Source organism: Neofelis nebulosa, chromosome 9 (genome assembly GCF_028018385.1).
Source record: "Neofelis nebulosa isolate mNeoNeb1 chromosome 9, mNeoNeb1.pri, whole genome shotgun sequence".
Taxonomy (NCBI): Eukaryota; Metazoa; Chordata; class Mammalia; order Carnivora; family Felidae; genus Neofelis; species Neofelis nebulosa.
Genome location: NC_080790.1, coordinates 114,615,376 through 114,643,209, shown reverse-complemented (window position 1 = coordinate 114,643,209; position 27,834 = coordinate 114,615,376). Strand labels below are relative to the sequence as shown.

General features: G+C 49.2%; 1 protein-coding gene across 8 annotated transcripts in view; it reads left to right on the top strand.

Annotated features, from left to right (window-relative positions):
• The window catches only part of BCL2L1 (BCL2 like 1), a 51,316-nt gene extending 23,866 nt beyond the window's left edge, over nucleotides 1-27,450 (top strand). For 7 of the 8 annotated variants that reach the window (XM_058685242.1, XM_058685240.1, XM_058685245.1 and 4 more), the window contains exon 3: nucleotides 23,955-27,450. In XM_058685242.1, coding sequence (XP_058541225.1) covers nucleotides 23,955-24,092 — 138 coding nt within the window. In that variant the 3' untranslated portion in view covers nucleotides 24,093-27,450. Of the gene's footprint in view, nucleotides 1-14,044; nucleotides 14,199-23,954 lie in introns of all 8 variants that reach the window. The other variant, XR_009248925.1, reaches the window with a different exon arrangement.
• Nucleotides 27,451-27,834: the final 384 nt, after the last annotated feature.

The window sequence follows — 27,834 nt, the reverse complement described above, 5'->3', positions numbered from 1 at the left end:
GCGAGATCATGACCTGAGCCGAAGTCAGACACTCAACCGACTGAGCCACCCAGGCTCCCCACAACCAGTGATCTTTCTAAAATAGAAATCAGGTCCTGTCGTTCTTCACTTCAAGACCCTCCAATGACTCATCATTCGTGAGAGTAAAAACTGAAGTGTATACAGTGCAGGGACAGATGGAGGACAGTCCCCCAGAAATAAGTGGCCTAGGCTTATTCCTTCTCAGAAGCAGCCCTGCTCCTGTGTCCCTGTGTGTGTGCGTGTGTGCAGGCACAAGTGAATGACACAGTGATGATGCTATGCACCCAGGACATTTCATAATAGGGCAGGACATTGACCACTGCCTTGGGGCTCTTGAAGGTCATCAGGGCTGAGAAAGCTAAGGGCACTCCTCCGCTCTGAATCTGAGTCACTTCCTGAGAGATGTTGGTCATTCATTCATTTGTTCATTAACAAGTATTTACTGAATGCCTGCCATGCATTAGGCACTGAGCTATAGGTTCAGTACACAGAGTGAACAAACCAAAGCCTCTGTTTTCACTGTACAAGCAACGGCAGAAGCAAGAGACTAATCAGAAATTGGGCAGGTGAGCATGGACAGCAGCAAGAGACCAGTAAGAAGCTGGCTGGGTGACAGTAGGAGTTTGTATCAGGATGGAGGTGTGGCAAAAGTAGTGAGTAGGGAAGTCAGAGCTTCAGTATAATTTGAAGGTCGGGCCAACTGGGCTTGTTGATGATTGGATAAGAGGTGTGAGAGAGGAGTCCCAAGTTTTTGGCCTGAGCAACTGGAAGGAGCTTGCTGCCATTTAATGAGAAGGGGAAGATGTCATGGCCAGTGGAGTTAGACTGCCTGCATTCAAGTCCTAGGTTGCTTGCTGTTTGACTTTTGGCAAGTGTTTGACTTCACCAAGCCTCAGTTTCCTCAAATGTAAACCTGTTTCGGCTTTAGGCAGTTGGATGCTGCGAAAACTTCATGTTTCTGAAGGGTTTAGGACAGTGCTGGCATACACTAAGTCCTCAGTAAGATTTTAGCTCTGATTATTATTATTGTGCAGGGCAGGGAATCCCATGACCGAGCAGGCAGCAGGTCCCACCCCACCTCCGCCACCCCCTCAAGGAGCCCACCCTCCAAGAGGCAGCTCAGACACCATCTGTCCAGCAGAGAAAAGCCACAGGGAGACAGCTTTCAGGGGGCATTAGATAGATGAGCCCTTCCCAAGAAACTTAATCTCATTCTCAGCAGGTGCTAATCCCAGCAGCCTCCCTTGGTATCTGAGCCCAGCCCACCCAGTTCCTTTTCCACCCCCACCGTGAGTCCCAGACCCTCTTCCCCTTCTCACCAGCCCCAACTGCCACCAACACACTTCCTTACCAGATGGAGAGGCTCTAGTAGGAGGAAACTGCCATCTATCTGACTGAACCGAGTCCCTGACATGTATCAGGTCACCAAGGGCTTCAGGTGCCACCTGTCCAGAGCCCCATCCGCCTCCCTCCCCAGGTGCCAGTTCCTGGGCGTGGTGCTTGATCCAGGCGGATTCAGCCTGGAGCCAGCTGGAGCCGGGGACTCCCATTGTGCCCCAGCTGCTGCCTGCCCTCCTACCCACAGGCCAAGAAATAGGCTTAACCCTTTGGACACCACACATGTAGTGAGAATTAGTGGTTGCAGTTCTGACTGAGAATTGCATTATTTTCCAGCACACCATTTTTGTTTGTTTAAGAAAGTTACTGTAAATACAACAGTGTATGTAATGTGTATATAAGGTTTCAAGAATAGGAAAAATAATCACCTGTAAACTCATCACCCAGTTTGAGAACTCAAACATTGGGGCACCTGTGTGGCTCTGTCGGTTAAGAATCTCCTGATTGTGGCTCAGGTCATGGTTCTTGAGTTCGAGCCCTGTGTCGGACTCTGCACTCACAGTGCAGAGTCTGCTTGGGATTCTCTCTCTCTCTGCCCCTCCCCCCCTCACATGCACGTGCTGTCTCTCTCTCAAAAAATAAACTTAAAAAATTTTTAAATATTTTTATTTAAAAAAAAAATTTTTTTTTTGACGTTTTTTACTTATTTTTGAGACAGAGAGAGACAGAGCATGAACGGGGGAGGGGCAGAGAGAGAGGGAGACACAGAATCAGAAGCAGGCTCCAGGCTCTGAGCCATTAGCCCAGAGCCCGACGCGGGGCTCGAACTCACAGACCGCGAGATCATGACCTGAGCCGAAGTCGGACGCTTCACCGACTGAGCCACCCAGGCGCCCCTAAATATTTTTAAATAATGGAAAAAAAGAACTCAAACATTCATGAACACCTTGGAGCTCCCTTGTGTTGCTGTCTCTAGTCACAGCCATCTCCTCCCATTCTCTTGAGAGTTGTATTTACCATTCCCTTGCGTTTAAAAAAACAAACAAACAAACAGTTTTACTATATAGAGAGTATTTTGCATGCTATTAAGTTTCATTTAAACATACTATGTGTGTATTCATCTGTAGTTTGCTTTTTTTTATTCAACGTGGTGAGATCCATCAGTGTTAAGTGTACATCTGTAGTTGGTTCGCTTTCACATCCCCTTGTATGATTATGTGTCTGTGTATCCATTCTACTGTCAGTGGTTATTTGGGCTGTTCCCTTGTTTTCACTATTTCAAATGCGGTTTTGAATGCCCTGTGTATATCTCCTCCACATGCACATGTTCTCCAGTGCAGTGGTTCGGAGACTAGACTGCCCATCAGAATCACCTGGAGGCCTTGTTAAACCACAAGTTGCTGGGCCCCACCCCCCACAGTGTTTGGTTCCGTGTGTCTGGGGTGGGATCCTGGACCACACTTTGAGCATCGTTGCTGTAGGGAATGCACCCAGCAGTGGAATTGCCTGATGGAAGGTCATGCCTGGATTGCTTTCCTAGCTCTGTGTTGGTGAGAGTTGACGCTGCCACCAGCAGCATGTGAGTTTCCGTTGCTTTACATCTTTGTTAATACTTGATATGGTCAGACTTTAAAATTTTTGTAGACCTGGTGGGTATGAGATGGTATCTTGTGGTTTTAATTTGCATTTCTCAGATTACAAGTGGGGTGGAGAAGCTTTCCTTACTTCTATTGATCATTCATGTTTCCTTTTTTTGTATAATACCTGCTTAAGTCTTTGCTCTGTTTCTTTTGATTGGCTTTTTTAGGGATTTGTAGGAACTCTCTATATATTCTAAATACTAATCTTTTGCCTGCATGTGTTACAAATCTAGATTCTCAGTTTATAGTTTGTCTTTTCACTTTCTATATGTGTCTTTTGATTGTTAGACTTTCTTAATTTAATGCAGCTTAGTCTTTTCTTCTGTGATTTATACTTTCATGTTTTGTTGAAGAAATCTTCCCTTAACCTGTGGTCCTAAAGACATGTGCTTATATTTTCTTCTAAAAGTTTTAAAGTTTTGCTTTTCACATTTAAGTCCTTAATAGATCTAGAATTGACTCTTTTGTCACCTTAAAGTTTTTGCTGGCGGGATACCTTTATTTCTGTGGGTTTTAAACATCTACAGATCTGAATTATTTATAACTTGAGTTGTACCTGGAGCTTATTATGTACACTGCATTAAAATTTCATATTGAACAAAGGTGCCCTCTTTGGAAAAGAGTTTTGATCACATTTAAAGCCCTTCCAAGATTTTTTTGATTTTTCAGATCTTAGATATAATGGTATTGCGGTTTTGTTTTGTTTTTTTTCTTTTTAATATTCCTTCTTTTTTAGAAATACATACTGACCTATGTCTGGACTTTGCTACAAAATAATACCAGGGTGAAAGAGAGTGTTTGGGAGCAGATGAAATCACATTGGTATTGAGTTGATCATTGTTGAAGCTGAGTGAGTGATGGGTACATGGTGGTTCGTTTTATCATTCTGTCTACTTTTGTACGTGTATAAATATTCTCATAATGAAATATCCAAGGACTATTTCCAGAGTTACTTATGGAGTAAAGCATCTTTTCTTATACTTTATCAGCCATTTGTATTTCTTCCAGAGCCAGTTGGGTCTCCCATATACTACCAGGAGTCCCCAGTAGTGTTCTCAGCAGGAAAGCAGGAGATTAGTTGTTAAGAAAAACAGGAGGGACTGGGAATGAAGGTGGGATGCACCAAGAGCCTGACCACCCCCACTCCCTCCAGGACTGGCTTCCCTCCCTTCCTTTTTTTCTTCCAGAGCTATTAGGGATAATTTTTATTTTAACCAGAGCCTTCTTTCCCTGTTATTCTACCTGGATAGCCTTAACCCGGGGGATAAAGGAGCGTCCTCACAGATGCTGGTCCTCCCCCATCTTAACAGGACCCTGAGACAAAAGGTCAGAGATGGTGGCAACCCTAGTGCAGTTAATCACATAGTAGCAACGCTGTTTTGGCATCCTAGGATGCAAATACCTGAGTTGTCATTTTTCTTCTCATAGTGTAATAACTGGCCAAAGCGTCAGTCTCTGGGGAGCCCCAAATGCATATCATGGGAGAATCAAATTTTTTCTCTCCCACTCTTTAATTTTGATGTATTTTCTTGGAATAGGTAATATATTCAAGTGTTTCAAAATTCAAAAGGAACAAATGCCTCCCTCCCACCCGTCTCCTAGCTGCCCAGTTCCCTTGCTAGGAGAATAGACTCAGTAGACACAAGCAAATGCCCATATGTTTCACCCAGTTTTTACACAGATAGTCGTGTGCTATGCACACGGTACCTTGATTTCTCACTTAGCAGTGTCTCAGAGGTCATTCCATATCAGTCTATCGAGAGCTTTCTCATTCTTTTTAATAGCTGCATAGTATTCTATACATGGTACTATCTTCGACTTTATTTATTTAATGTTTATTTATTTTTGAGAGAGCAAATCCATGCACTTGAGCATGGGAGGTTCGGAGGGGGGTGGGCAGCAGATCCTCACTGACAGCAGCAAGCGCAATGAGGGGGTCGAACTCACGAACCTTAGAGATGATGACCTGAGCCAAAGTCAGTGGCTCAACTGACTGAGCCACACAGGTGCCCCTCTACTCTATTTAACTAGTTCCCATTAGTGGGCACTTTTTTGCAGTCTCTTGCAGTTATAATAGTGATACTCAGTGAATAGCCCTGTCATATTTGTCATTTGGCCCATCCATGTATGAATATGGGGTTATCTGTGGGGGATAAATTCCTAAGAAGTGGAATTGCAAGGTCAAAGGATAGGTGCACCTATGATTTGATAGATATTGCCAACGTGGGAATATGGCAGTGGTGCCAGTTTACAGGAGCATCTTTTCTCTATGCACCCCTTCCACTGAGGCTGGGTTTGATTCAGCAGGTTTATTGAGTGCCTTACAGTGCTGGGTCCTGGATACAAAGATAACACTTTCATGTATCAAGTAAAATGGTTACTATGTGTCAAGCACAGGCAAATACAGCCACAAGGAAGCCAACAAGGAAGGTTTTTAAATGAGAAAACTAAATAAAGCTCAGAAAGGTTAAATAATGTGCCATAGTCACTGGCCCAAGCTAGTAAGTAGCAGAGCAGAGTTTAACCCCAGGTTTAAATCCTCTAACACCTGTGCTCTTAAAGAACACCCTTGACTGCCTCTCAGGAGGAATAACATACGGTCTTAGAGTCTAACACAGGTGAGGAATTGGGCTCAGAGAGAATAACTGGCCAAAAGAACACACAGCCAGGAAACTATGGAGTCCCCAAGGGGGAACCCCCATATGTCCATTTGAGGCCTATGGTCTGTCTGTACTGAGCTGCCTCCCTTCTTTCCATAGAAAGAATGTCCAATCTCATTAGGATTCCATGAAGAGAACTTTCTCCATCCAGAGCTCCAGTTGCTATAGAGAGCCATAAATCACTGGTTCTCTATGTGCATGTATTGACCATTAGAGGTGCCTATAGACAAAACCCATCTATGATTAATATACTAATGACAATATAGTTGCTGCTGTTTATTGAGTACCTATTGTGTGTAATATGCTATATAAAAGGTACCCTGTGTTGTATTTTTAACTCTCACAATAATCTTGCTTGGGAAACATTATTGTTCCCATTGTCCAAATTGGAAAACTGAGAATAAGACAAGTTAAGTAATAATCCCAAGGTCAAATGCTAATAAGAACAGAATGCAGATCCAATCCGCTAGACTCACAATCACTCATTCTGGTGTCCATGGTCTTCCCTTGGCTGTCTCTTCCTGTTCCACTTGTCCATATCATTTGGTGCTCTCTCGGGAGGGTGAGTCTGGCTCACACTGAATGCTTTAGAGAAGAGTGCCCTTTAGCTTCCATTCACCCTCTCCCCCACACCCAACTCCTACCCCAGTATAGGGTACTTAGCATAGGGTAGCCAAAGAGCAGGCTGCCACGTGATGCCTGAGGATTGATGATGCCCCCCCCCCCCCATACTGGCTTAGAAAGGACCAATTGTGTAGCAGGTGTTCTTTGAACACCTGTCATGTATTGCTCCAGTGGGAGAGAAGTATAAAGTACAGGCCTAGTTCTCAATAACTTAAATCATAAGACTGCAAGTACCAAAGTAAATGGAACAGACTAAAAGAATCAGAAGGGTTCACAGGAAAGAGGAAGCATAACATAATTAATAGCAAACATTCATGGAAGACTATCGGGGGTAGGGCTTCTGCCCATTTTATAAACACTCAGAGTTTGAGTGATAAGCCCAGAGTCGCACAGCAAATAAGTGTCAGAGCTAGGACTCTGAACCCTCCACGGCCTCTGAGGGGAGGGCATTGTGGGCTCTGTGCTGGGTGGCCAGGTAATGGGAGTCTGGAAGGATGGGCCTGATATGGATGAGAAGGGAGGTCAAGATGGAGGATGAAAGGCTGAGAAATAGGGCTGTTATATTCCTAAGATACTATGGCTTGCACTTTAAGCTCTCCTTTTGAATGTGGGGAAACCCAGGCTTGGGTCATAAAGTAACGGCGCAGGATCATTAACTAAGGTTTGTCTAGTGTTTCTTTGTGTCCATACATTACCTCATTGAGCCTCTCTCTGACTATGCTAGGGAGCAGAGAAGGTCTTACCATGGAGAGAACTGGGGTCTTCTGACTTTAAGTCCCAAGTCCTTTCCACATCCATGCCACCTCCACATTTCTATAGTCAGAGAACTTAACCTCAGCAATCAGACACACCTGGGTTTGAATCCCTACCTCCTCCATTCTGTCTCTAGGATCCTAAGGTTTGCAAATTGGGGCAATTCCAAGTAAAGAACAAGCCCCCAGGGAGGCAGGCAGATGGCTAAGGGATGAATGACACAAGGGAGACACAATAACGCTAAAGTTCTTGTAGTGCTTTTTCTCAGTGCACTTTCAAGTATTTGGTTTACATATGAAGAAAGTGAAGTGACTTGCCCAAGATCACGGTGAGTTAATGAAAGGCAACCTGGGGATTAGAACTCAGGTCTCTTGTCTCCTAAGAGAGCTTTTCCCTTATGCGACACTGCACCTCTGAGGGGGCCCAAGGGGAAGGCCTAGGAATAGAATCACGGCCTTGAAACTACTAGAGCCAGAGAGATCATCTGGTCCATTGTCTACACTTGATAGATGACAGAAGTGAGGCCCAGGATGCTCTGTTGACATGTCTGCAGCCAGATGGAACCACCGCAGAGCAGGAGTAAACCCATGTGTCCTGACTCTAAAGTCCCAAGCCCTTTTACATTACCATGCAAAACTTCCAAATTGCTTCTTTGCTGTGTAGATCGAAAAGCCTCCCTCCAATGCCAATAATTGACAGTTGGAACAACTGTTTAGTTTGGGGAGTTCTTTTCCAAATAGAATCTCATTCCCTCTATCTGTGTCTCTCTTTCTCTCAATTCTTAGGGTAATATGCTAGAATAGGAGGGAAAAAAAGCTTCAGTGGAAGATTTGGTAGAAAAAAGATGAACATTTGATAGAGTCTCCGAAATCTAGGGAGGTCCTCAAAGCCAGGAAATAATTTAGAGGCCAGCCCCATCATCTTTCCCAGCCAGCTTACCACTTGCCCTGCCCTCCTCACAACAGGCCTTCAGAAGGCCCAGCGTTCCCTGGGCAGCTGCATCTGGTGAACACCAACGGAAATCCCTGGTATTTTTCTTTGCATGCAACCAACCATGGAGATGTAGGTCAAGCATTGCTGGCCTGGCAGTTAGCTTTACTCCCTGCAGCTGCAGCCATGTTTGCTAAGCCCCATGAGGATGGGAAAAGGATGTTCCCCTCCACACAGATAGTGAATCCTCAAGGGCCTGTGTGGGTGGAGCTGGCTGGGACTTAGGAGGGTGCTGGAGAAGACCATCTGGAATGTGAGGACTAGGAGGGTAGCTCTCTGTCTCTTTCCCCCTGAACGTCTGCTGTGTGTGCCTAGTGGTAGGATTGGCAGTGCCTCTTCTCCACTCAGCTTATCATCAGGGATAGAGGAGGCTGGGAAGGTCCCATCCAACTCCCTGAGCTCAGCTGGGCCCCAGGCCTGCACCTGAACCCCCACGCCTGTCTGGTGTTTACAGGATTGAAGCTGCCACCCTTTGGGACCCAGCCTGTTTTCATTTCTTGCTCTCAGCTGTCTGGTCTCCATGGACCTCACCTACAGGTTTGTGCGTGCCCGTCCCCCACAGTGCAGCCCCATGAGATTGCTGTAGCCTGGCACACTTCTCTTTGGTCTTTGTTCTCTCCAGCAGAGCCTCCAGTTCTGTGCCTGGTCCAGAGGAGAACTTTTCCGGCCCCTCACACAGGCTCTGTTGCTTCAACCTAGCTGTACCTTTCCCAAGACTTAGTTGCTTTGTGTACATTCTGGGGGGGTGGGGCTGTGGTTTTAAGGCACTAAGGGGTTTACCTGTGTGGTTCTTCTGGACTGATCTCCAACTGGCTGGCTGCTTCTGTCCTGAGCTTTCTCCTGCTCTGGACCTCCTGTGTCTCTTTTGTAAAGGTGTGAGCCCAAGATCAATAGATACATGTATCACTGACCTTCAAGGTAACTTATAGGTGATAAGCAAATGGACATTCTTTTAATAGTGTTTTTATTTTATGTTGATTTCCAGTGCGGCAAATGATATTAGTGTTCGAGTTATAGTAGTAATAACTTAAGTTGCCTTTTCATTTCGTTTATTCACTTAGCAAATATTTACTGAGTGTCTATTCTGTGCCAAGCACCATTCTAGCTACTGGGAATATCTGCCTTCATGTAGTTTATATTCTAAAAAGATAGAGTGGTGGTAGGGAATGGAGAGTGGCAAGGCAGCATTTGGGGTTTGGGGGGTTGTTTGGTTTGTTTGTTTTTTTTCTTTTGGTTTCTGTTTCTTTTAAATAAAGAGCGATTGGGAAGGACTTTTCTGAGGAGGAGACACATGGACAGAGATCTACATGATTTGAGGGAATAAACCATGTATCGATCTGTGATACATTGAATTGCTTTCAATCTGTGGTGAGGACATTCCAGACAGAGGGAACAAGTACAGAGGCCCCAAGTTGAGAAGGGTGTGCTTGGCGTGTTTGAGGAAGAGCAGAGGAGGTAAGTGTGGCTAGAATGGAGTGAGCAGAGGTAGAAGGTAACGGTTTGTGCGAGCCACCACGGGACACTCTGGCTCCTCCTCTAGGTGAGATGGGAAGGCAGTGGAGTGTTTTGACCAGACAGACTGTGGACGCTCTGGTAAAGGACCATAGCCAGGGGGTAAGAAGCTGGGAGACCAGTAAGGAGGTTGTTACAACAGTACAGGCAGAAAATGGTGTTGGTCTGGACCAAATGACGGTGGAGTTAATGAGAAGTGGTAGGATTCTGGATAAATTCTGAATATAGTTTCAAAGGAATTTGCTGACAGATCAGTACTAGGGAGGATATTTAGGAATGACTCCAAGGTGTCCCACGCTTCAGCACCTGGAAGAGTGAAACAGCTACCGTTTACTAAAAAGGAGAAAGATTGCAGGGGCGCCTGGCTGGCTCAGTCGGTGGAGCATGCAGCTCTTGATCTCAGGACTGTGAGTTTGGGCCCCATGTTGGGTGTAGAGATGACTTAAAAAAAATCTTTTTAAAAAATAAGTAATAAGTAAATAAATAAAAAGGGAAAAGATTACAGAAAGAACGGCTTTTTGTGGGGGAAGAGTAGGGATTGAGAGTTTTCAATACATTTATTTAAAGTTTTTAAAAGTGAGTCAATTGATAGGAATGTTAATAATAACAATGATACACGGAGAAGGCCAAAACAGTGATGGTGAAATTGTGGGTAGACTGGACCAGATGTGTCTGCCCTTTCAGCTCTAAAATGCTGCTTTGGTGATTTCAGACCTCACGGTCTGCCATTCATGAAGAATGGGAACTTGAGACTCCGTCTAGAATGTCATCAATGCAGAAGGAATGACGGGAGATGAATCCCTTGGGTCAGGCTCACCCCTTGGAACGACTTGGGAAGTTCTCACACACATCCTGGCCCGAGGCACTGCTCATTCACTCACTCACCTACTGAGCACCTTCTGTCTAGTACGCCCTGGACCCAGCACAGGTCTGCTGCCCCTGCTCTCCTAATGTAAAGCGAGCTCCCTTTACCTCCACCCCAGCCTGGGCCTGGCTACTCCGTGGCCCTGCAGGTCCCTAGTAGCTGGGTGATTGATGTGTCTGCTGAAAGTGGGAGGCCACAGTGTAGGCAGACCCTGTCCTTCCTTTGTCTCTGTCCAGCCCCTGCCTTCCTCCTGTCATTGCCATCCAGCCCTCAGGGCCTGGAGAGCAAACTGCTTTGCCTCCATGAGGGCAGAAATGATTTTGTCTCTTTCTTCATCCCGTAGGGTTCCCAGAGTTATCAAACTGGAAAAACATCCTCGAAGGCCTCTTTCCCTGCCTGTTGTAGGTGAGAAACAAGGCCAGAGAGACTAGCAACTCCCCTAGCCCACAAAATCCATCAGCAAATCCTTTCAGCTCTACTTTGTTGTTGTTGTTTTTTTAGTTAGTTTGTTGTTGTTGTTTTTTAAGTAAGCTCTACATCCAGTTGGGGCTTGAACTCATGACCTTGAGATCAAGAGTCGCATGCTCTACCAACTAAGCCAGCCAAGTGCCCATCAGTTCTACTTTTAAAAATAAACTCTGGGGGCGCCTGGGTGGCGCAGTCGGTTAAGCGTCCGACTTCAGCCAGGTCACGATCTCGCGGTCCGTGAGTTCGAGCCCCGCGTCGGGCTCTGGGCCGATGGCTCGGAGCCTGGAGCCTGTTTCCGATTCTGTGTCTCCCTCTCTCTCTGCCCCTCCCCCGTTCATGCTCTGTCTCTCTCTGTCCCAAAAATAAATAAAAAACGTTGAAAAAAATTTAAAAAAAAAAATAAAAATAAACTCTGAATCTGACTGCTTCTCACCGGCTTCCCTGGCACCATCCTGGCCAAACCACTATCATATTTCTCTTGGATGACTACATCACCTTCTCACCAGACCTCTTGCTTCCACCCTTGCCCCTGGAGGTCTTTACCCAGCAGCCAGAGGGACTCCATTAAAACCAAAGTTAGGTTGTGTCCCTGCAGTGTTCCCTTGTCACTCAAAGGACAAGACCACGTTCTTGAATTGCATTCAAGGCCCTGCACAGTCTGACCCTTGCCTACTGCCAGACACCATTGTTACCATTCTCCCTCATTCATTTTCCTTTAGCCATACTGGTGTCTCCTGTTTCAAGAGTGCCCAGGTATGTTCCTGCCTCAGGGCCTTTGCGTTTGCTGTTCCCATTGCTTTCCTCACATCCTTGTGATGCCTGTACCCTCACTTCATTCAGGGCTCTGATCAACTGTTACCTCCTCAAGAAGCTTTCCCTGACTATGGGTTCTAATTCTCCTGTCTTCCACGTTTCTGTCTAACCCTTTTTTCTCATTTATTTTTCTTCTTAGCACTTGCTACCATCTGACACATTTATTTATTGCCTGTCTCTTCCCATTAAATTGTAAACTCATGCAGGTAGGAATTTTCATCTGATTTAGTCACTGCTTTATCCCCAGTACTTAGCATAGTGCCTGGCATTTAGTGGGCACTTAATAAAGATTTATGGAGTGAATGAATGTCCAGAGCCAGCAGGACAGCTTGTCTGGTCCTTCCTGCAACCTCACAGCTCAACCCACAAAGGGGTCATGATCTGTCTTAGAAAACTCAGATAAGGGGCGCCTGGATGGCTTAGTTGGTTAAGAGAACGATACTTGATTTCGACTCAGGTTATGATCTCAGGCCCTGCATCAGGCTCTGTGGGCTCTGCACTCAGAGTGTGGAGTCTGCTTCAGATCCTCTGTCTCCGGCTCTCTGCCCCTCCCCTGTTCATGGTCGTGCTCGCGCACTCTCCCTCCCTCTCTCTCTCTCTGTCTTTCTCTCAAAAAAAATAAATAAACGTTAAAAAAGAAAAGAAAACTCATATAAGAGTGCTGCCAGAGCTACTTGGCATCACTTTTGTTTCCAAGATAGTGGCCAGATAAAGGGAGGGACTGGCCTTGCGGGGGATGGGTTGATGGTTGGGGGGGGTGGGGGCTCTAAGCAGCCACAGCACACCTCTCCCTTTCCCATCCACGAGGCACCAGGAAGCATGCCACTTCTCTTCCATCTCCTCAAAATAATTTCTGGTTCATATGGCCTAAGAGTAGCAGATCTTCACTAAATAGCAGGCAGCTATGTGGGTTAAAGGGGGAAGGAAGAAGAGCTTAGTAACATCCCCATGCATCTGCCCCATTGCACTCGCAAATTTAATATGCCCTGGAGTCAGACCCCCTCGTTCAGCAGCTGGTGATCTCAGACAAAGCCTTGTCACCTCTCCGAGTCTTAGCTGCTTCCTTAGTAAAATAAGGACAACACCTACTTTGCAAGATCTTGAGAATTCAGGCGGGAACTCGGTAAATATTAGCTGTTTTTGTGTATTTGTTTGTAGCTGTAAATAATGAGATGGACCATGAGAAACACAAATGAGGCCCCTCTTTTGAAACAGCTAACTCATTGAGTTCTATGGACCATTTTCTTCTTGGTGCCAAGCCTGTGATGTTAAGTACAGTGCTCTCAGGGAGGAACCCTGGTTTGGGAAGGTAATGGGTCTTGCCTTAGGTCCCGCAAGTAGGCAGTCATAGAGCTGAAGCCAAAACCCACACTGTCCAACTCCAAGGGTCAGGAGGCCTTGCAGGGGAGTCCCTTTACCTCCTCTGGGTCTCAGTCTTCCATCTGTTTAGGGAGGAAGTTGAAGTATACAGCTCTGTAAGCCACAGATCATGACACATGAATTCTTGAGTGATCCACGTCACATCAGGTGGGACAGCGAGTTGCTTTGGGGCCTCCTGGTGGTGGTGCTCTTCTGCAGTTTATGGGTGCTCTGGGTGTTGACTGTGAACAGTAAACCTCCTGGTGGCCCCCACCCCGTGTCACCCCGCTGCAGAGGCAGTAGTCCGGCTCTCCTGGCACTATTTCAGGCATCTTGCTATTCTGTACCTTGAGGCAACCCATGGACTGGGGTGAGAATGAACTGAGGAGAAGACCAGAAGGAACCAGAATGTAGGAAATGCAACTCAGCGGGAGCCTTCAGCTCTGAGTTTTTGGTTTCAAGCAGTGTATATGTGAGCATTCATATGTATAGGGGGGAGGGAAGGGTGTTGCTGGGATTTCTCCCATCCTCAAATCCTCCGGAGCTGTTGGCCTTCTGCTGTGGAATTCCAAACATTTCCGATCAGATAAAGGTGGCTGAAAATACCCTGACTTGTTTGGACTAGTCAGAGGTAGTGCTAGGGTGAAGAAAGAGGTTGAGGCCACAGGGACAAAGCCCGGCAAGATCTGGCCTCTCTGAGGAGCTTGCCCTGGGTCACAGATGTGCCCATTGCCCTTTTCCCCTAGAATCCTACAGGTTAGAGGGCAAGACTCAGCAGGCTCTGAGGTGGAGGAAGATCAGACTCTTTTATGGCAACAAGTCCTTCTACTCCAGAATGTTGCCTCTCACCTTCCACACTAATTATTGGGTCGTCTGAATACCCGTCAGAGAGAACTCAGGTAGTTACTAATCCATCCGTGTGTGAGCTACTTTCATCCTCTTCATGCTGTAGCACCAGTAGGAGCCCTTGAGGATGACCCCCCCCCCCCTTCATTTTACAGATGGGGAAAATCCCAGACTTTCCCAGTATCCCAGACAGGGGAAGAGACTCAACCCAAGCGAGCCATTGATAGAGCTGGAACACAAAACCCACATCTGCTGACTCTTGGCCTGGTGTCTCTTCACAGCACACAGCGTTGATCAGCACCAGACAAGGTAGTGGGGATAGCTTTGGGTGGAAATAAGAGGGGGGTGGCTGCTTTGGACCGTGGAGTACTTTGAGGCATAGATCCCAGAAGAAGGAGTTTTAGGGAAAGGGTTGGCCCCAGAGACCAAGCCCCTATTCTTTGTAGGTTGCTAACCCTGGTCCCTCCTGCCTGTTGCCTCAACACAATTCAGATGATGTCTTTTCCAGAACCTTCCCATAAACTTTCATCGTCCTTCCTGAACCTGGAAGAACTTGGTTATCTAGGGAGTTCTGGTCACCCTGCCCAATCACCTGGTGTCTCGGGGCTTCCTTCCAGTTTCACCAGGCAGTTAGGATGGGGATAAAAAGAGAGGGAGCTGGCCTTTTCTTCCTTACCCTCTTCACTGTCCACCAGTCAGCCATACTCATCAGCACCTTCTCTGGGACCAGGCTGGGCTAGGCCTGAAAGAGCTCATGGTGAAAAATGAACAGCTCAAAGCAAAATAAGTCAGAGAGAGACAAATACCGTATGATTTCACTCATATGTGGAATTTAAGAAACAAACAATCAGAGGGGAAAAAAAGAGAGGCAAACCAAGAATCAGACTCTTAACTATAGAGAACACACTGATGGTTGGGGGGGGGGGGGGATGGGGGAACTGGGGGATGGGGGTTAAGGAGTGCACTTGTTGTAATGAGCGCTGGGTATTGTATATAGGCATTGAATCACTAAATTGTATAGCTGAAACTAATATTGCACTGTAAACTAACTGGAATTTAAATTAAAAAATGAACAGCACAACAAATTGGTAAGAGAGCTGAAGGAGACTTAGAGTCAGAAAGCAGGAGGCCTCCTTGAAGAAGGAACCTGTAGGTGAAGACTTAAGAGATAGGAGAGACCTTGGCAGAGAGACCAGCATAGGCACAGGTCCTGAGGCTGAAGAGAACATGGTATGTGAAGAATGAAGCAGCCTAGCCCTGGACAAAGCTGAGGAAATCCTGCAGGGTCTTGCAGACCACAGAGAAGGCTCTAACACTCAAGCTGAGCCCTGGTCTAATAATAAGACCAGTAGTAATAGCCAACATGTACTCAAAGTTTGCTCTGCACCATGCAGAATTCTAATTCTATGTGTATTACTGTTAAATCTTCACAGTGTTCTTGTGAAATAAGCACATCTTTAATCTCCATTTTATAGACGATGTCCAAAGCTAACACCTCTCAAGTCTAATGGCAAGACTTAGTGGGTAAGGTGCTGGCAGCCCAACTTGGTAGAGAAATAGAAGAAATAGAAATAGAGCCTTGGCCTCATCCAGATAGCACTGCCACTTTACCAATGAGGAAATTCTACTCAGAGAGGAGCACAACCTGGTCCAGGGCCCAGGGCAAGGCCAGCAAAGCTTCCTCTGCCAGCCCCTGGTGATTTCTTGGGCAGCCCTCAGGACAGAGCTAGAGGAGAGAGGACCATATCTGATGCCAGCCAGTGGGGGGAGATAGAGGAAAAGAGGCAAAGAGAGCTTTCCAAAAGTGAAGTGCTCCATGAGTATATAAGCAGAGATGCCCTAGAGATGACTGCGAACTCCCACGAGGATGGACCGTCGGGAGTGAAACACACCTACCACATGACCTTGATGTTCCACCTTTCTGAACCTGTCTGGGAAATCAGGATGTTAGGGATGAGCTTCAGCATCACATGAGAGGTTGGGTAGGTATGTTATGAGGTCACTTTTGAGTCTCCGACTCTTTTTCAAGGGTGAACCTTATCTCCCAGGACACTGGAAGAAGAATGAAAAGCTATGGCCATCCACTCATGAGACAGTAGGGGGTTAGCAGGGGTGGGATGAGAGACAGCAAAGTGAGGGAGGTCTTGGATTTCCAGGGAACGAATGCATATGAACATGCAGCAACCTCCCAGGAGCCATTCAGTGCTTGGGCTCTAGAGCCAGACTGCCGCATACAAGCCCTAACTCTACCATATGAGCCGTACGTCCTTGGCAGGGTCCCTTGACCTCTGAGCCCATTTCCTCATCTGTAACATGGAAAGTAACAATAGCACTTCATGGGGTTATTGCTAGGATTAAGTGAATTCATATACATGATGAAGCTCTTAGCACCATGCCTGGTACACGGTAAGTTCTCAGTAAATATCAGTCATCCCAGGGAAGGAGGTTGTAAGCCTCTAAATGAGCATCTGTGCCCCCAGTAAACGTCTCTGCCTCTAAGACTAGCATCCTGGTTCTGAGCTGAGGAGGTGGAGAGCCCACGCTTGCACTGCTAGGCCCGATAGCTTTCTCAATTCCCCAGCGGAGGTGTTATCTCCTCCCGGCACAACCACTTCCTTTTCTGAGAAATGAGCACATCTGTCAGGCTTAGCTTCTGAGAACTAATGGTGAGGGAGGAGGCGGGGGAGGAGAGGCTGGCAGCTGACAGGGGCAGAACTGGAGAAAGATTAACGTGAAGTTTGCTGCAAGGATGCCTCCAGATATTCCCTGAAGCCCAGATGGCCTGAGCCTCCTCTCCCCCCCCCCCCCGCCCTCCCCCCCCATGACACACTGTTGTGCCAGTAACACCGAGGTCACCTTGCTTTTTAGTAAGTGCTAAGTGCTTTCATCCCCTTATCTCACCACCACTGTCTTGGGAGGTCAAAACAGGAGAAACTGAGGCTCTGAAGTACAGAGGTTTGCTATGGTGCCCACAACTGGGCTGGCTAGACTGGGGTCACCCTAGCATAATCTGGTCACCCGTCTCTGCCTCTGCCCTGAGCTGCCTCTCTGAATTGCCCACTCCCAGTAGAGGAGAAAGGCCGTGTTTCTTTCACATTGCTGACCCCAACGGCTCCCCCGGGAAAGCCAAGGGAAGTGGATTCCAACCACAAACCTCACTTCTTCCGAGTCTCCGCCTGCAACTCCCTGCCAAGAGAGTGATAAGGCCTCTCCTTTTGCCCCATCCCCCCTTCCTGCCATCTCCCTGGGATCTCCTAACAAGGCCTCATTTATCTATTCAGCAGACATGTATCAGCCTCTCCTTCAGGGAAACTGAGGCTAGCAGCAGAAAGTGACTCTGCAAGGGATCCCTGGCCTGCCCATGCTGGGCCGTGATGAGGCCAAGGGAAGGTACAGTGCTGATGTCTCTGGCACTTTCTCTGGGCTGCTAGGAGCCCCTTCCTCTTCTCCACCTACCTCTTTCCCAAAATAACCAAGCAGGAAGGAAGTGGTGGGCCTGGGCCTTCCAGAGTCACCCTAGAGGAAGGAAGGGCCTGTCTGGCACAAGCACTTGTTCCCCACTGAAGCCAGGACGGAAGGGTTTCACTTTCCCTCCTGGTCTTCGTCACATCCTTTTCCTGTGGCACCCAGTTCCCCTCAGCTGGCTGGGGGCCAGAGCTCATTCATTCAGCTGGTGGCCTCGGGCAACCTTCCCCCTCCGAGAGGGACTCAGGACTATAACTCTGGCCCAGAAATGGGGTTGCTGCTGCACATGCTGGAACTTGCAACCAACTTCCCCACATACCCACTTTGGGCAGGTCTCTCAGTGTCTCTGAGCCTCAGTTTACCTGGGTGTAGATTGAGGTCCTCCTTCAGTAATACAAGTGCATGCACCTGGACCATGATGGGGCTTGAAAAGTATTGTCCTTTTGAAAGTAAGCATAGTCCTGTATGGAGGTTGGGAGCAAAGATACTGCAGCCAGACTGCTAGTGCAGTCAACCCAGCCGCTGTGTGACCTTGGGCAAGTCACAGATCATCTGAGGGCCACAGGGCCATCAGCTGTATGATGAATTAACAACAGTACCCACTGCCTGACAGTGTGGGGACAATTCAGTGAACTGATCCACACAAAGGACCAGGAGGAGTGCCTTCTTGCAGGGTAAGTGCTCAGGAATCATCTCCCAGCACTGCCACTGTGTAGGTCAGGTTCTCTGTGGGCAGGGGCAGCAGGGACTGAAGAAGGCAGAATCAGATATCAGAATGAGCAAGAGGCCAGAACGCTGACAAATCCCAGGTGAACTCTGAAGCCTCCATTTTCACATCTGTAGAATGAGGCTATTGATAAATAGTACGAGGATTAAACGAAAGTAATCATTTGTTCATCTAATGATGTGTACATCATGTGTATATATATGTGTGTATATATATAATCTACGTGTATATATATATATATATATATATATATATATATATATATATAATAGATTCATTTAGAATGGCACCTGCTGTGTTCCAGGTACAGCATCAGGTTCTAGAGGTATAAGGGATAAAACCACACACAATCTAGTGGAGGAGACAGGACAAAACATAGTCACTCAACTGTATGTGATTGTGCATGTAATCAGGGAGTATGGCCCAGTCTGGGTGAAGTGCTTTAGCTCAGTGCCTGGCACAGCTAACATTCAAATGTGTAATAAAGGTCAGCTGCCATATTAGCAGTTGTTATTATTTTATTGTTATTTAACAAGTGAGGACTGGGCTGCTCAAAGTCACACCGCTGTGAAGAAGGATGGAAACGTGGGAGGTGAGAGAGAAGGGTGGGCATCAGAGGATCGATCAGTCTCAGGTGGGTGCTGCACTTCAGCCCCTGGCAGGGTGGATGGGCCGCTGCTTGAGGGGCATTGTGCCAGCCTTTTTCCTCACTTCACCAGGGTTGCAGTTGGCTGCAGGGTAACCTGCATTGTTCAGTTGGCCTCTGGGCAGAGATCTAGCTTTAGTCCGTCTGTGCCTGTCTGGATGGGCCTGGCTTCAGACGTATGTCAGACTTGAGCCCGCTGACTGAGGGGGGAACTGACACACAAATGGGGCTCAGCCTAGGGACACCTTGCCTCTCATTCTTGCCTCAGGGCCTTTGCACTTGTTGCTTCTGCCGAAACAGGCTCTTTTTTTACCCCAGGTTTTCTATCCTCTCTTGGCTACTTCCACCTTGCCATTCAGCTCTCAGCTCAAATTCCCCAGGGAGACCTTCTCTGACCACTCCACCTATATCAGTCCCCCAGCTGTTCTCTGTCACCACTCCGTGACTTACTATCTTCAAAACCCCATCATCTCTGAAATTGTCTTGCTTCTTACCTTGTCTGCTTTCCACCAGGACAGTGTTTCTCAACCTTTTTTCCTATTGCCATCCGCCTCAGGCATCTTTTTCGACATTCTTGTCCTTGTTGCCTTCCCGTGACATTTTTTTTTTTTAATTTTTTTTTTTTTCAACATTTTTTAATTTTATTTTTGGGACAGAGAGAGACAGAGCATGAACGGGGAGGGGCAGAGAGAGAGGGAGACACAGAATCGGAAACAGGCTCCAGGCTCCGAGCCATCAGCCCAGAGCCTGACGCGGGGCTCGAACTCACGGACCGCGAGATCGTGACCCGGCTGAAGTCGGACGCTTAACCGACTGCGCCACCCAGGCGCCCCCCTTCCCGTGACATTTGAATACCACAGCTGTACTCCGTATCTCTTTATGTGCTGTGACCCCGTGGAAAGCCACAAACCACTGTAATATCCAAGAATTTTTTGCTTTGCCCCTCTGGGAGTGATAGCCCTCCCGTTGAGAACACACAGACTAGAACAGAAGCTCCATAAAAGCAGAGATCTTCTTTGTCTTGTTCACTGCTGTGTCTCCAGTACTGGGCTTGGAGCATGGTTAGCACACAAGAAATAGTTATGGTGTGGGGCGCCTGGCTGGCTCAGTGGGTAGAGAGAGCATGCACTCTTGATCTCAGGATCGGGAGTTCAAGACCCACATTGAGTGTAGAGCTTACTTTAAAAAAAAAAAAAAGAAAGGGGCGCCTGGGTGGCTCAGTCGGTTAAGCGTCCGACTTCGGCTCAGGTCATCATCTCGCGGTCCGTGAGTTCGAGCCCCGCGTCGGGCTCTGTGCTGACTGCTCAGAGCCTGGGGCCTGTTTCAGATTCTGTGTCTCCCTCTCTCTCTGACTCTCCCCCACTCGTGCTCTGTCTCTCTCTGTCTCAAAAATAAATAAACGTTAAAAAAAAATTTTTTTTAAAGACATATTTATGGTGTAAATGAAAGTCCAAAAACCCTGGAAGCACAAAGGAGACCTTTGTCATGGAGTCTCGTAAGCTGAGTAGCGGTTGGCTAACTGAGGAAGATGATACGGGGAGAGTGACCAGTTAAGAGGACACACGGGTGAAAAGCACCCTTGAGTATGTTGGGTGGAGCCCTTCCATATATGTGGCCAGGACTGTTGGAGGCAGGATCTTGAAAGTGGTCCCAGCTTTGGCTTCTCCTGGGGACCCTGGTTCTTGGCTCACTGCTCTAAAGGGCCCTGATGCCAATTAGGGAGACACCAGTTCCTAGTCCAGGCTCTACCACAAACTAGCCGTGTGAAACTATAGAATGGGCAGGTGCATTGGTCTTACTAACTTGTGGGGGATCTGGCTGGCGGGGAAGTCCATGATCCTCCCATGGAAGTCATTAGCCATTGCCTATCCCCGGTGGCCCTGAAAACTCCTGCATGAATCCCATGGCAGCGGTCACAGCTACAAAGAGAAAACTTCCCCCACGTTGCTGTCACCTCAGCTGAGAATGCAGACAGCCTCATGCCCGGGTCTCTTGAAAGCCTCTGTGACATCAGAGACTTCCCTGCCACTCACCCTTGCATCTCACCCTCCTGCCCACCATGCCAGCTCTGGCTGAAACTAGTGGGAGCCATTGAGGAGCACCGGGGCTTATCTCTGCTTTTCCAGAACCAGGCTGCTCTGCAATGCTGCTTGTTTATCCAGGGCAACCGCCCACTGAGAAAATGGCTGTGTTTGTTTCCAAGTGTGTCGTGTGAACCTTGAGCTAAATATACCCACACCACTGTCTCCCCAGCACCCGCCCTGCAATGGCACACCCCATTTTGCTCATGCTCTGTCTGCAAAAGCAGTCCCCAGAATCCGTGGCCCCTGGAAATCCTACTCCCCCTCCCCAGGAGAAGGAGCTCCTAATGAAGGTTGTCCTGGCCAGGAATGCATGAGTCGGGGGGTTGGGCAGGTCAGAGTCTTGTTCTCTATGGCACTGAAACGAGAATGTTCCCTCCACCCTGGAATGACTGTTCCTGGACAGTGAGTGCTTTGTGCCCTTGCAGGGACAGGGCCTGTTTACTCCAACCCAGCCCCAGAGAGGAAAGTTTCCCGTGGCTGCCAGCCCTCTACTTTAGGAAAGTTCCCATCGAGAGAGCCAGGCCTCTCCCACTTTGGCTGCAACCCCAGTGTCCCTGGTTTCTTAAGAGACATTGGGCCCCTTGGGAGAGCCAGTTCCTTCTGGCCTTGGCCTCACTTCTCCCATGCCCCCGATAGCCCAGTAGTCTTCCCCCATCACAGATCCATCTTTTTTGTGACTCCACTTGGGCCTACTTCACTTAGGACACTTAGGACCAGAAAAGTTACAACTCCTGTAAGAATTTCTTTGTCCGCCAACACCCATGAGGCTAGCCGGGATGAGGGGGGAGAGACGGAAGCATATCCACACGGCGATGCCTGGGCGGCGACAAGGCCAGAGAATTAGGAGGCTGGCTGCTGCCACACCACTGCCCTTCTCTCTCCAGACCCAGGGCTCCTCCTCAACTCAACCCCCTCTTTCTAGAATCCCATTTTAGCGCTACTGACAGGACACGTCATCCCAGCCCCCCACATAGGGAAGTGTCCTGCTATAGCCATGCTTCCTTTGGAGCTGAGTGTCCCTGCGTCCTGATCCTGGCTCTGCCACCTGTTAGCCGGCTGACCCCAGGCAAGGTCTTCCCTCTCCAGTGTGAAATGGGGCTCAAATCTAGCTGATGAAGGTGAAATGGGTAACTACGTGGCACTTAGTAGACTTGTAGTACCTTCATTCTACTCATGTGTTTATCGAGCACCAACACGTGCCAGACACTGTTCCAGGCACTGGGTATATAGAGACAAGACAGGGGCTCTGCCCTCGTCAAGCCACACCTAGTGCAAGAGACAAAACAAAGTGTTGAATCTGTTCATTATGCACCGTTATGAGAAGTGCTGGGGAGAAAAATAAAACAGGGTAAGAGGACAGGTAGAGAGGAGGATGGGTACCATTTTAGACGAGGTGGCCAAGGCAGGCCTCTCTGAGGAGATGACATTTGAGCAGTCGGGAGTGAAATGAGGGAGTGAGGTGGGTGGTGATCTGGGGTCAAGTGCTCCAGGCAGCGAGAACAGCAAGCTCCCAAGCAGATGTTGGAGGAAAAGCAAGGAGACCTGTGTGGCGAGTGTGCAGCAGGGAGGGAGGAGCAGGTTCCGCGAGACCTCGCTGGCCGTGGTGAGGAGTGAGGGCTTTATTCCAGGTGTGATAGGAAGCCTTGTGAAGGCTGAGAGCTTGGGATGAGATGGGAAGGAGTGACATGGCCTGAATGGAGGGACTTTTTCTAGTGGTTTTCCCCCCATACATCGTAAACTATCTGGTAAGGGCTGCGGCTTCGGTGTCTCTGCTGTTTCCCTGATGGCTTAATAAACACTCAGGAGTCTTTGAGTCATCTTGGCAGTTTGGTGCACAGGGCACTCTGCTAGGTACCAGGATGTGAGCAAAAATGACACTGGCTTTCTAAGTGCAAGGGAAAGCTGTTGGAGGACTTTAAACCCAGGCGTGCCGTGATCTGATCTATGTTTTTAAAAATCCTCTGTGTGGAGCATGGACTGAGGGGGCTTGTCAAGACCAGAAGGAAGGCCAGGCACACATCACAGTGAGCAAACTGGCCTGGTGGAACTTGGAACCAACTGGTCTGAGGGAGCAGCCACCACTCAGCCAGTTGGGACCAGGTGGACATGAGGGCCCACCTTCTTGGTGGAGAGGAGGAACATGGGCCCTGGGACCAGCAGGTGATCCATTCACACTCTAGACACACACCTCCCTAGGCCCAGAGGCTCCTGGTCTGTAAATGGGAAGAGAGGGTCTGTACTGCAGCATTGTTGGGAGGATTAGAGGACAAATAGGGAGCAAAGCTGACTCACTAAAGGGTACTGCAAACCCCCTCTCCCTGCCCCACAGGCTGGCTCCGCCCTAGGCTGGGTAATTTAACCCACAGCCCTACCTTCCCTATATCATGTGCTTCCCTCCTGACTGGCCTCAGGGCTGAAGGCTGTTGCTCACCTCCTCCTGGGCCCAGAGTCACGCCCCCTGGGGGCAGGCCGAAAGACATGGACAGGGCCTCCTAGATCCTGTCCCAGTCCTGCATCATCATTGCTGCCCCTCTACTCTGCCCTGCTCTGTCTACCCATCACTCATCCTGGCCAGAGGCTCCCTCCAGAGGGAGAAGGAGCCTTTGGCTCATAATCCCCAGACTTGACCTGCCCCTGAATCACTGGGAATTTAGCCCCATCTCCTCTCCCTCCCTGCCCCCTCCCTCTGTCACAGCAGTGGGAAGGCTACTCACAGACTCAACTCCATGCTCCTCCTCTGCTTCCAGACCACACAGCCAGCCAGCTCTCGCTCACCACTTTACCCTCTTCTCCCCTGTCCCCTTATTTCCTGCCCTCTGCTCCAGCCACCTAGCCTCCTGTCACCTCCCTGCCCCTGCCTGTCTCTTTCCCGCAGGTTCTCCAGTACCACTTTTTAGCCAGCTCACCTTGGACAAAGCTCCTTCCCAGCTTTGCACCTGTTATCTCAACAATAATGTGTGTTGGTCATCCCCAGCTGGGCATCAGGAAGAAGGGCCGCCTTTAACCCTGTATCTGGCCCAGACGAGGCACGGATGGCTATAGTTTTTCAAATCACCATTGCAGCAGATGGCCCCCTTCTCCTACCCCCCCCCCATGTTACTGTCAAAGGACTCAAATGGCACCTTCTCTTCTTCTCCCTGCAGGACACTTTTGTGGAACTCTACGGGAACAATGCAGCGGCCGAGAGCCGGAAGGGCCAGGAGCGCTTCAACCGCTGGTTCCTGACAGGCATGACTGTGGCTGGCGTGGTTCTGCTGGGCTCACTCTTCAGTCGGAAATGACCAGACACTGACCACCCACTTACCCTCCCTGCCCTACCCTGCCCCCACCACATCCCTTTATCCAGCAACCATTGCCACCAGGAGAACCACTACATGCAGCCTGTGGCCACCTACCCATCACAGGGTTGGGCCTAGACCTGGTCCCCTGCAATTAGTTTTCTAGAAATCTACCATGCTTCTGTGAAAGCCGCCTTCCCCACACCTCTGTTCTCCTGGCCTCAGAACCCACAGAGTTTCCCCAAAATCTGCCCCATGGAAGCTGGCAGGTGTGGGGGTGTATGTGGTTGGGGGCTGGAGGGCCCTACCTGTTTGGTGGAACCCCCCAACCCCTTAGCCTCCCTGAGAATGCTTTCTTGCCAGGGAGCTGGAAAGTTTTCTGACCCTTTTCCCCAGGAGAGACTAGATTGCCTTCGTTTTGATGTTTGTGGCCTCAGAATTGATCATTCCCTATCCCTTCCAGGATCTAGGTCCCCTTCCTATCATCCCCACCTTCCCAAGAGCCACTTAGGGGCCACTTTTGACTAATTAGGGATTCAAGCTGCTTGGGATAAAGAAACAAGGACCAGGACCCCCTCTCCACCTCTGGCCTGGCCAAAGTCCCTGACCCCAATCCCAGTGTCCTCCAGAGGCCTCTGGCTAGAGGCCAGCCCCACCCAGGGTGGGGGGCTGTAGCTGCAGGAAGCACCCCATGCCAAAGCTAGGGTGGCCCTTGCAGTTTAGCACCACCCTAGTTCCTTTCCCCTTCCTTTCCCTTGGCTCCCATGACCATTACTAAGGGACCAACTGGGCCCGAGGCAGGTGCCCCAGAGCTGTTTATGGCCTCAGCTGCCTCACTTCCTGCGAGATCAGCCTGTGGCATCTTTGCCTTGGGCTGCTGCCCACAGAGTTCAGGGGTTCGGGGGCCTCGGCCCAGACGTGAAGGGGAGCAACAGGGAGCAGCTGTGGGAGCCCTAGAGTCTTCCCTACCTCAGGCAGGAAGGGCAGGAAGGAGACCCTGATGCACGAGGTGTAGGTGGGGGTGGCTGGAAGGGCCAGTCCTACCTGGTCAAACAGGTGTGTGCCCCACCCCCATTCAGCCTGGGTCACCAGGCTGCCAAGGTCAGAGTGGCCTGGCCAGGAGTCCTTCAGGCCTCCCTCTACTCCATCCATGGCCTGTCTCATCCCCGGGGGTCCCGGCCTACCCCTAGCCATCCCGGGCTCTCTGCTGTACATATTCGAGACTAGTTTTTATTCCTTGTGAAGATGATATACTATTTTTGTTAAGCGTGTCTGTATTTATGTGTGAGGAGCTGCTGGCTTGCTGTGCGTGTGCACGTGGAGAGCTGGTGCCCGGAGACTGAACGGCCTGATGCTCCCTCCCCTGCCCTGGTCTGGGGAAGCCAGCTGGGGGTCCTGGCTCCTTAGGGGCAACTGTGTCCCCCCCCCCCCCCCACTCAGCCCCCACCCCACACTTGTTCCAGCTCTTTGAAATAGTCTGTGTGAAGGTGAAAGTGCAGTTCAGTAATAAACTGTGTTTGACTCAGTGAGCAAAGGACCTGGGCTCTTGTGTGCCCCGCGCTGGGGAAGGAGGGGCTGTGCGGCTGGCTGCTGGGCAGGGGTGCTGCAGGGGAGCTCCCTCTGGGCCTGAATCTCTCCACCAGCCATTGATAGGGTTTTTATTGAGCGCCTGCTGTGTGCCGAGCCACTGGGGCTGTGTGTGAACAGGATGGACACAGTCCCTGCCCCCAGGAACTGACATTCTAGGGGAAGAAACAGCCACTTGGCAAGTATTTACTGAGGCCTGCCTGGCACAGGCACAGTCCTAGAGCACTGGGGATTCTGCAGTGAACAAGGCCCTTCCTTTATGGAACTCCCATTCTTGGGAAAACAGACAAATACAAGGATGGGTCTGGCTGCTGGAGGGCAAAGGTGGAATCTGGGTGACCATGAGGAAGAATGGCAAGACTAATGAAGGACCTAGTGGGGAAGGAGGTAGGAAGGAGTCAGACTTGAGGTAACATTTTAATGGTAGATCCCACAGGATTTACTGATGGATGAGAAATCGGTCAAGAAAGAGGAATCAAGGGTGATTGGGAGTTTTTGGAATAGTGACACCATTGTAATTACAAAAGTGAAGCACATTTCCGAGACCAGTGCAACTTAAGAGGCTCATAGTGAGTGCCCCAACGGTATTCAATGTGGAGCCTGAGCTTGTCTGGGAGTCAGGAGTCAGGGAAGACTCCCTAGAAGACGTGGTAATGAGATCTAGGGCTGGAAGAATGTAGGAGTTAACTAAAAGAATGGGGGAAGCAAGAAGAGTGGTCCTGGTGAAGAAGAAGCAAGTGCACAGGGTGAATAAGTTTTCTTCAGGCTGAAGGAAAATGGGTGTGTCGAGTTGAGAAGGCCTCCTGGGTCAAGGTGATGCCAGAGCGGTGGGATGAGGGGGCTGAACGTGATCCTGAGGGCAGTGAGAGCCAGAGGGAAGTTGTCAGGGAATGATATGCCCCCGTAGGGCCCCAAAACACCCTCTGGCAGCTGTGTGGAGAAGGTTCTGGAGGGGAGCAGAGTAGAAACCTGGAGACCAGTGAAGGAGCCATGGTTTGATAAGGTTCTGGTTCTCAGGGTGGGCAAGTCAGGTGTGTTTCCTGGGTCACCCTTCCTGGGCTTGTGACTTTGGGCAAGCTGCCTACCTTCTCTGTGCTCCAACATTCACCTCCATGAATGGGATTGATGGCAGTACCCATCTCACACGACTGTGGTCCACATTGAATGAAATAACCCAAAAGAGCTTGGGGGAGGCTGGTTGAGGGAGTGGGGAGGGTGCGGCAGCGATGACCCCACCATCGGGCGGGCTTCCTATACAGTTCCACCTGTAGCAGCGGAGGTCCCGAAAGGGTCTGGGAAAACGAGGACTCTATGGGCGGGCGCTCCAGCCGGGGACGGAGTGGAGGCGGGAACCTGCCTCGGACGCTCCGCCCCTCACGCCTTCAGGAGCAGGCTTGGCTGCCCCCTGGTGGTCGAGGCTGGTGAGACCTGACGCCACGCCCACCGCCTCTGCCCTTCCGTAGCGCCCATGACCTCTGTCTCCCACCTGGCCAACTTTCCCCGGTGTCCTCCGTCCTCCGTCCGGCTCACCAGAAGGACCTCTACACTTCCAATCGTTGGGTATTAGATTCAGAGCTTGCCACTGCTGTCCCTGTGCTCAGGGTCATCATTCTCTTTAGTTCAACACCCAAGTCTCCAGCATTTCCCCCACCCCTATCCCCACAATGTGTCCCTTGCCCCTGCTCTTTTACCTTAGCCACTCAGGCCCCTCTTCAGATTTTTGATCCTTCTGGAAACATCTTTTCACATACAGACAAATACATAGATATAAATACACTTTTATCCTCCCTGCCTTTTTTTTACACAAATGGTAACAGACCTACACTGCCTTGCATTTTCTCCCTAAGTAATGTCTGATACACGTTTACATACTCATACAGGAATCCCCGTGTACTCATCATACAGGTTCAACAGTTATCAATACTCATGACAGCTTCATGATTTATTCTAGCTGTGTCGTATTTTAACCAGACCTCTATCTAACTCAGTGATTTCCAACTTTATACATGCTATGGCGTGTGCATAAAATACTGGAATTGCACACTGAGGAAAAGTTGGAAGGAGTTTCAGACTGTCCATGTGGGTCCGGGGAAGGGGACGGAATTCATTTCTATATACTATATTTATAATGAGAAAAATGAAATATATTTCATAATGA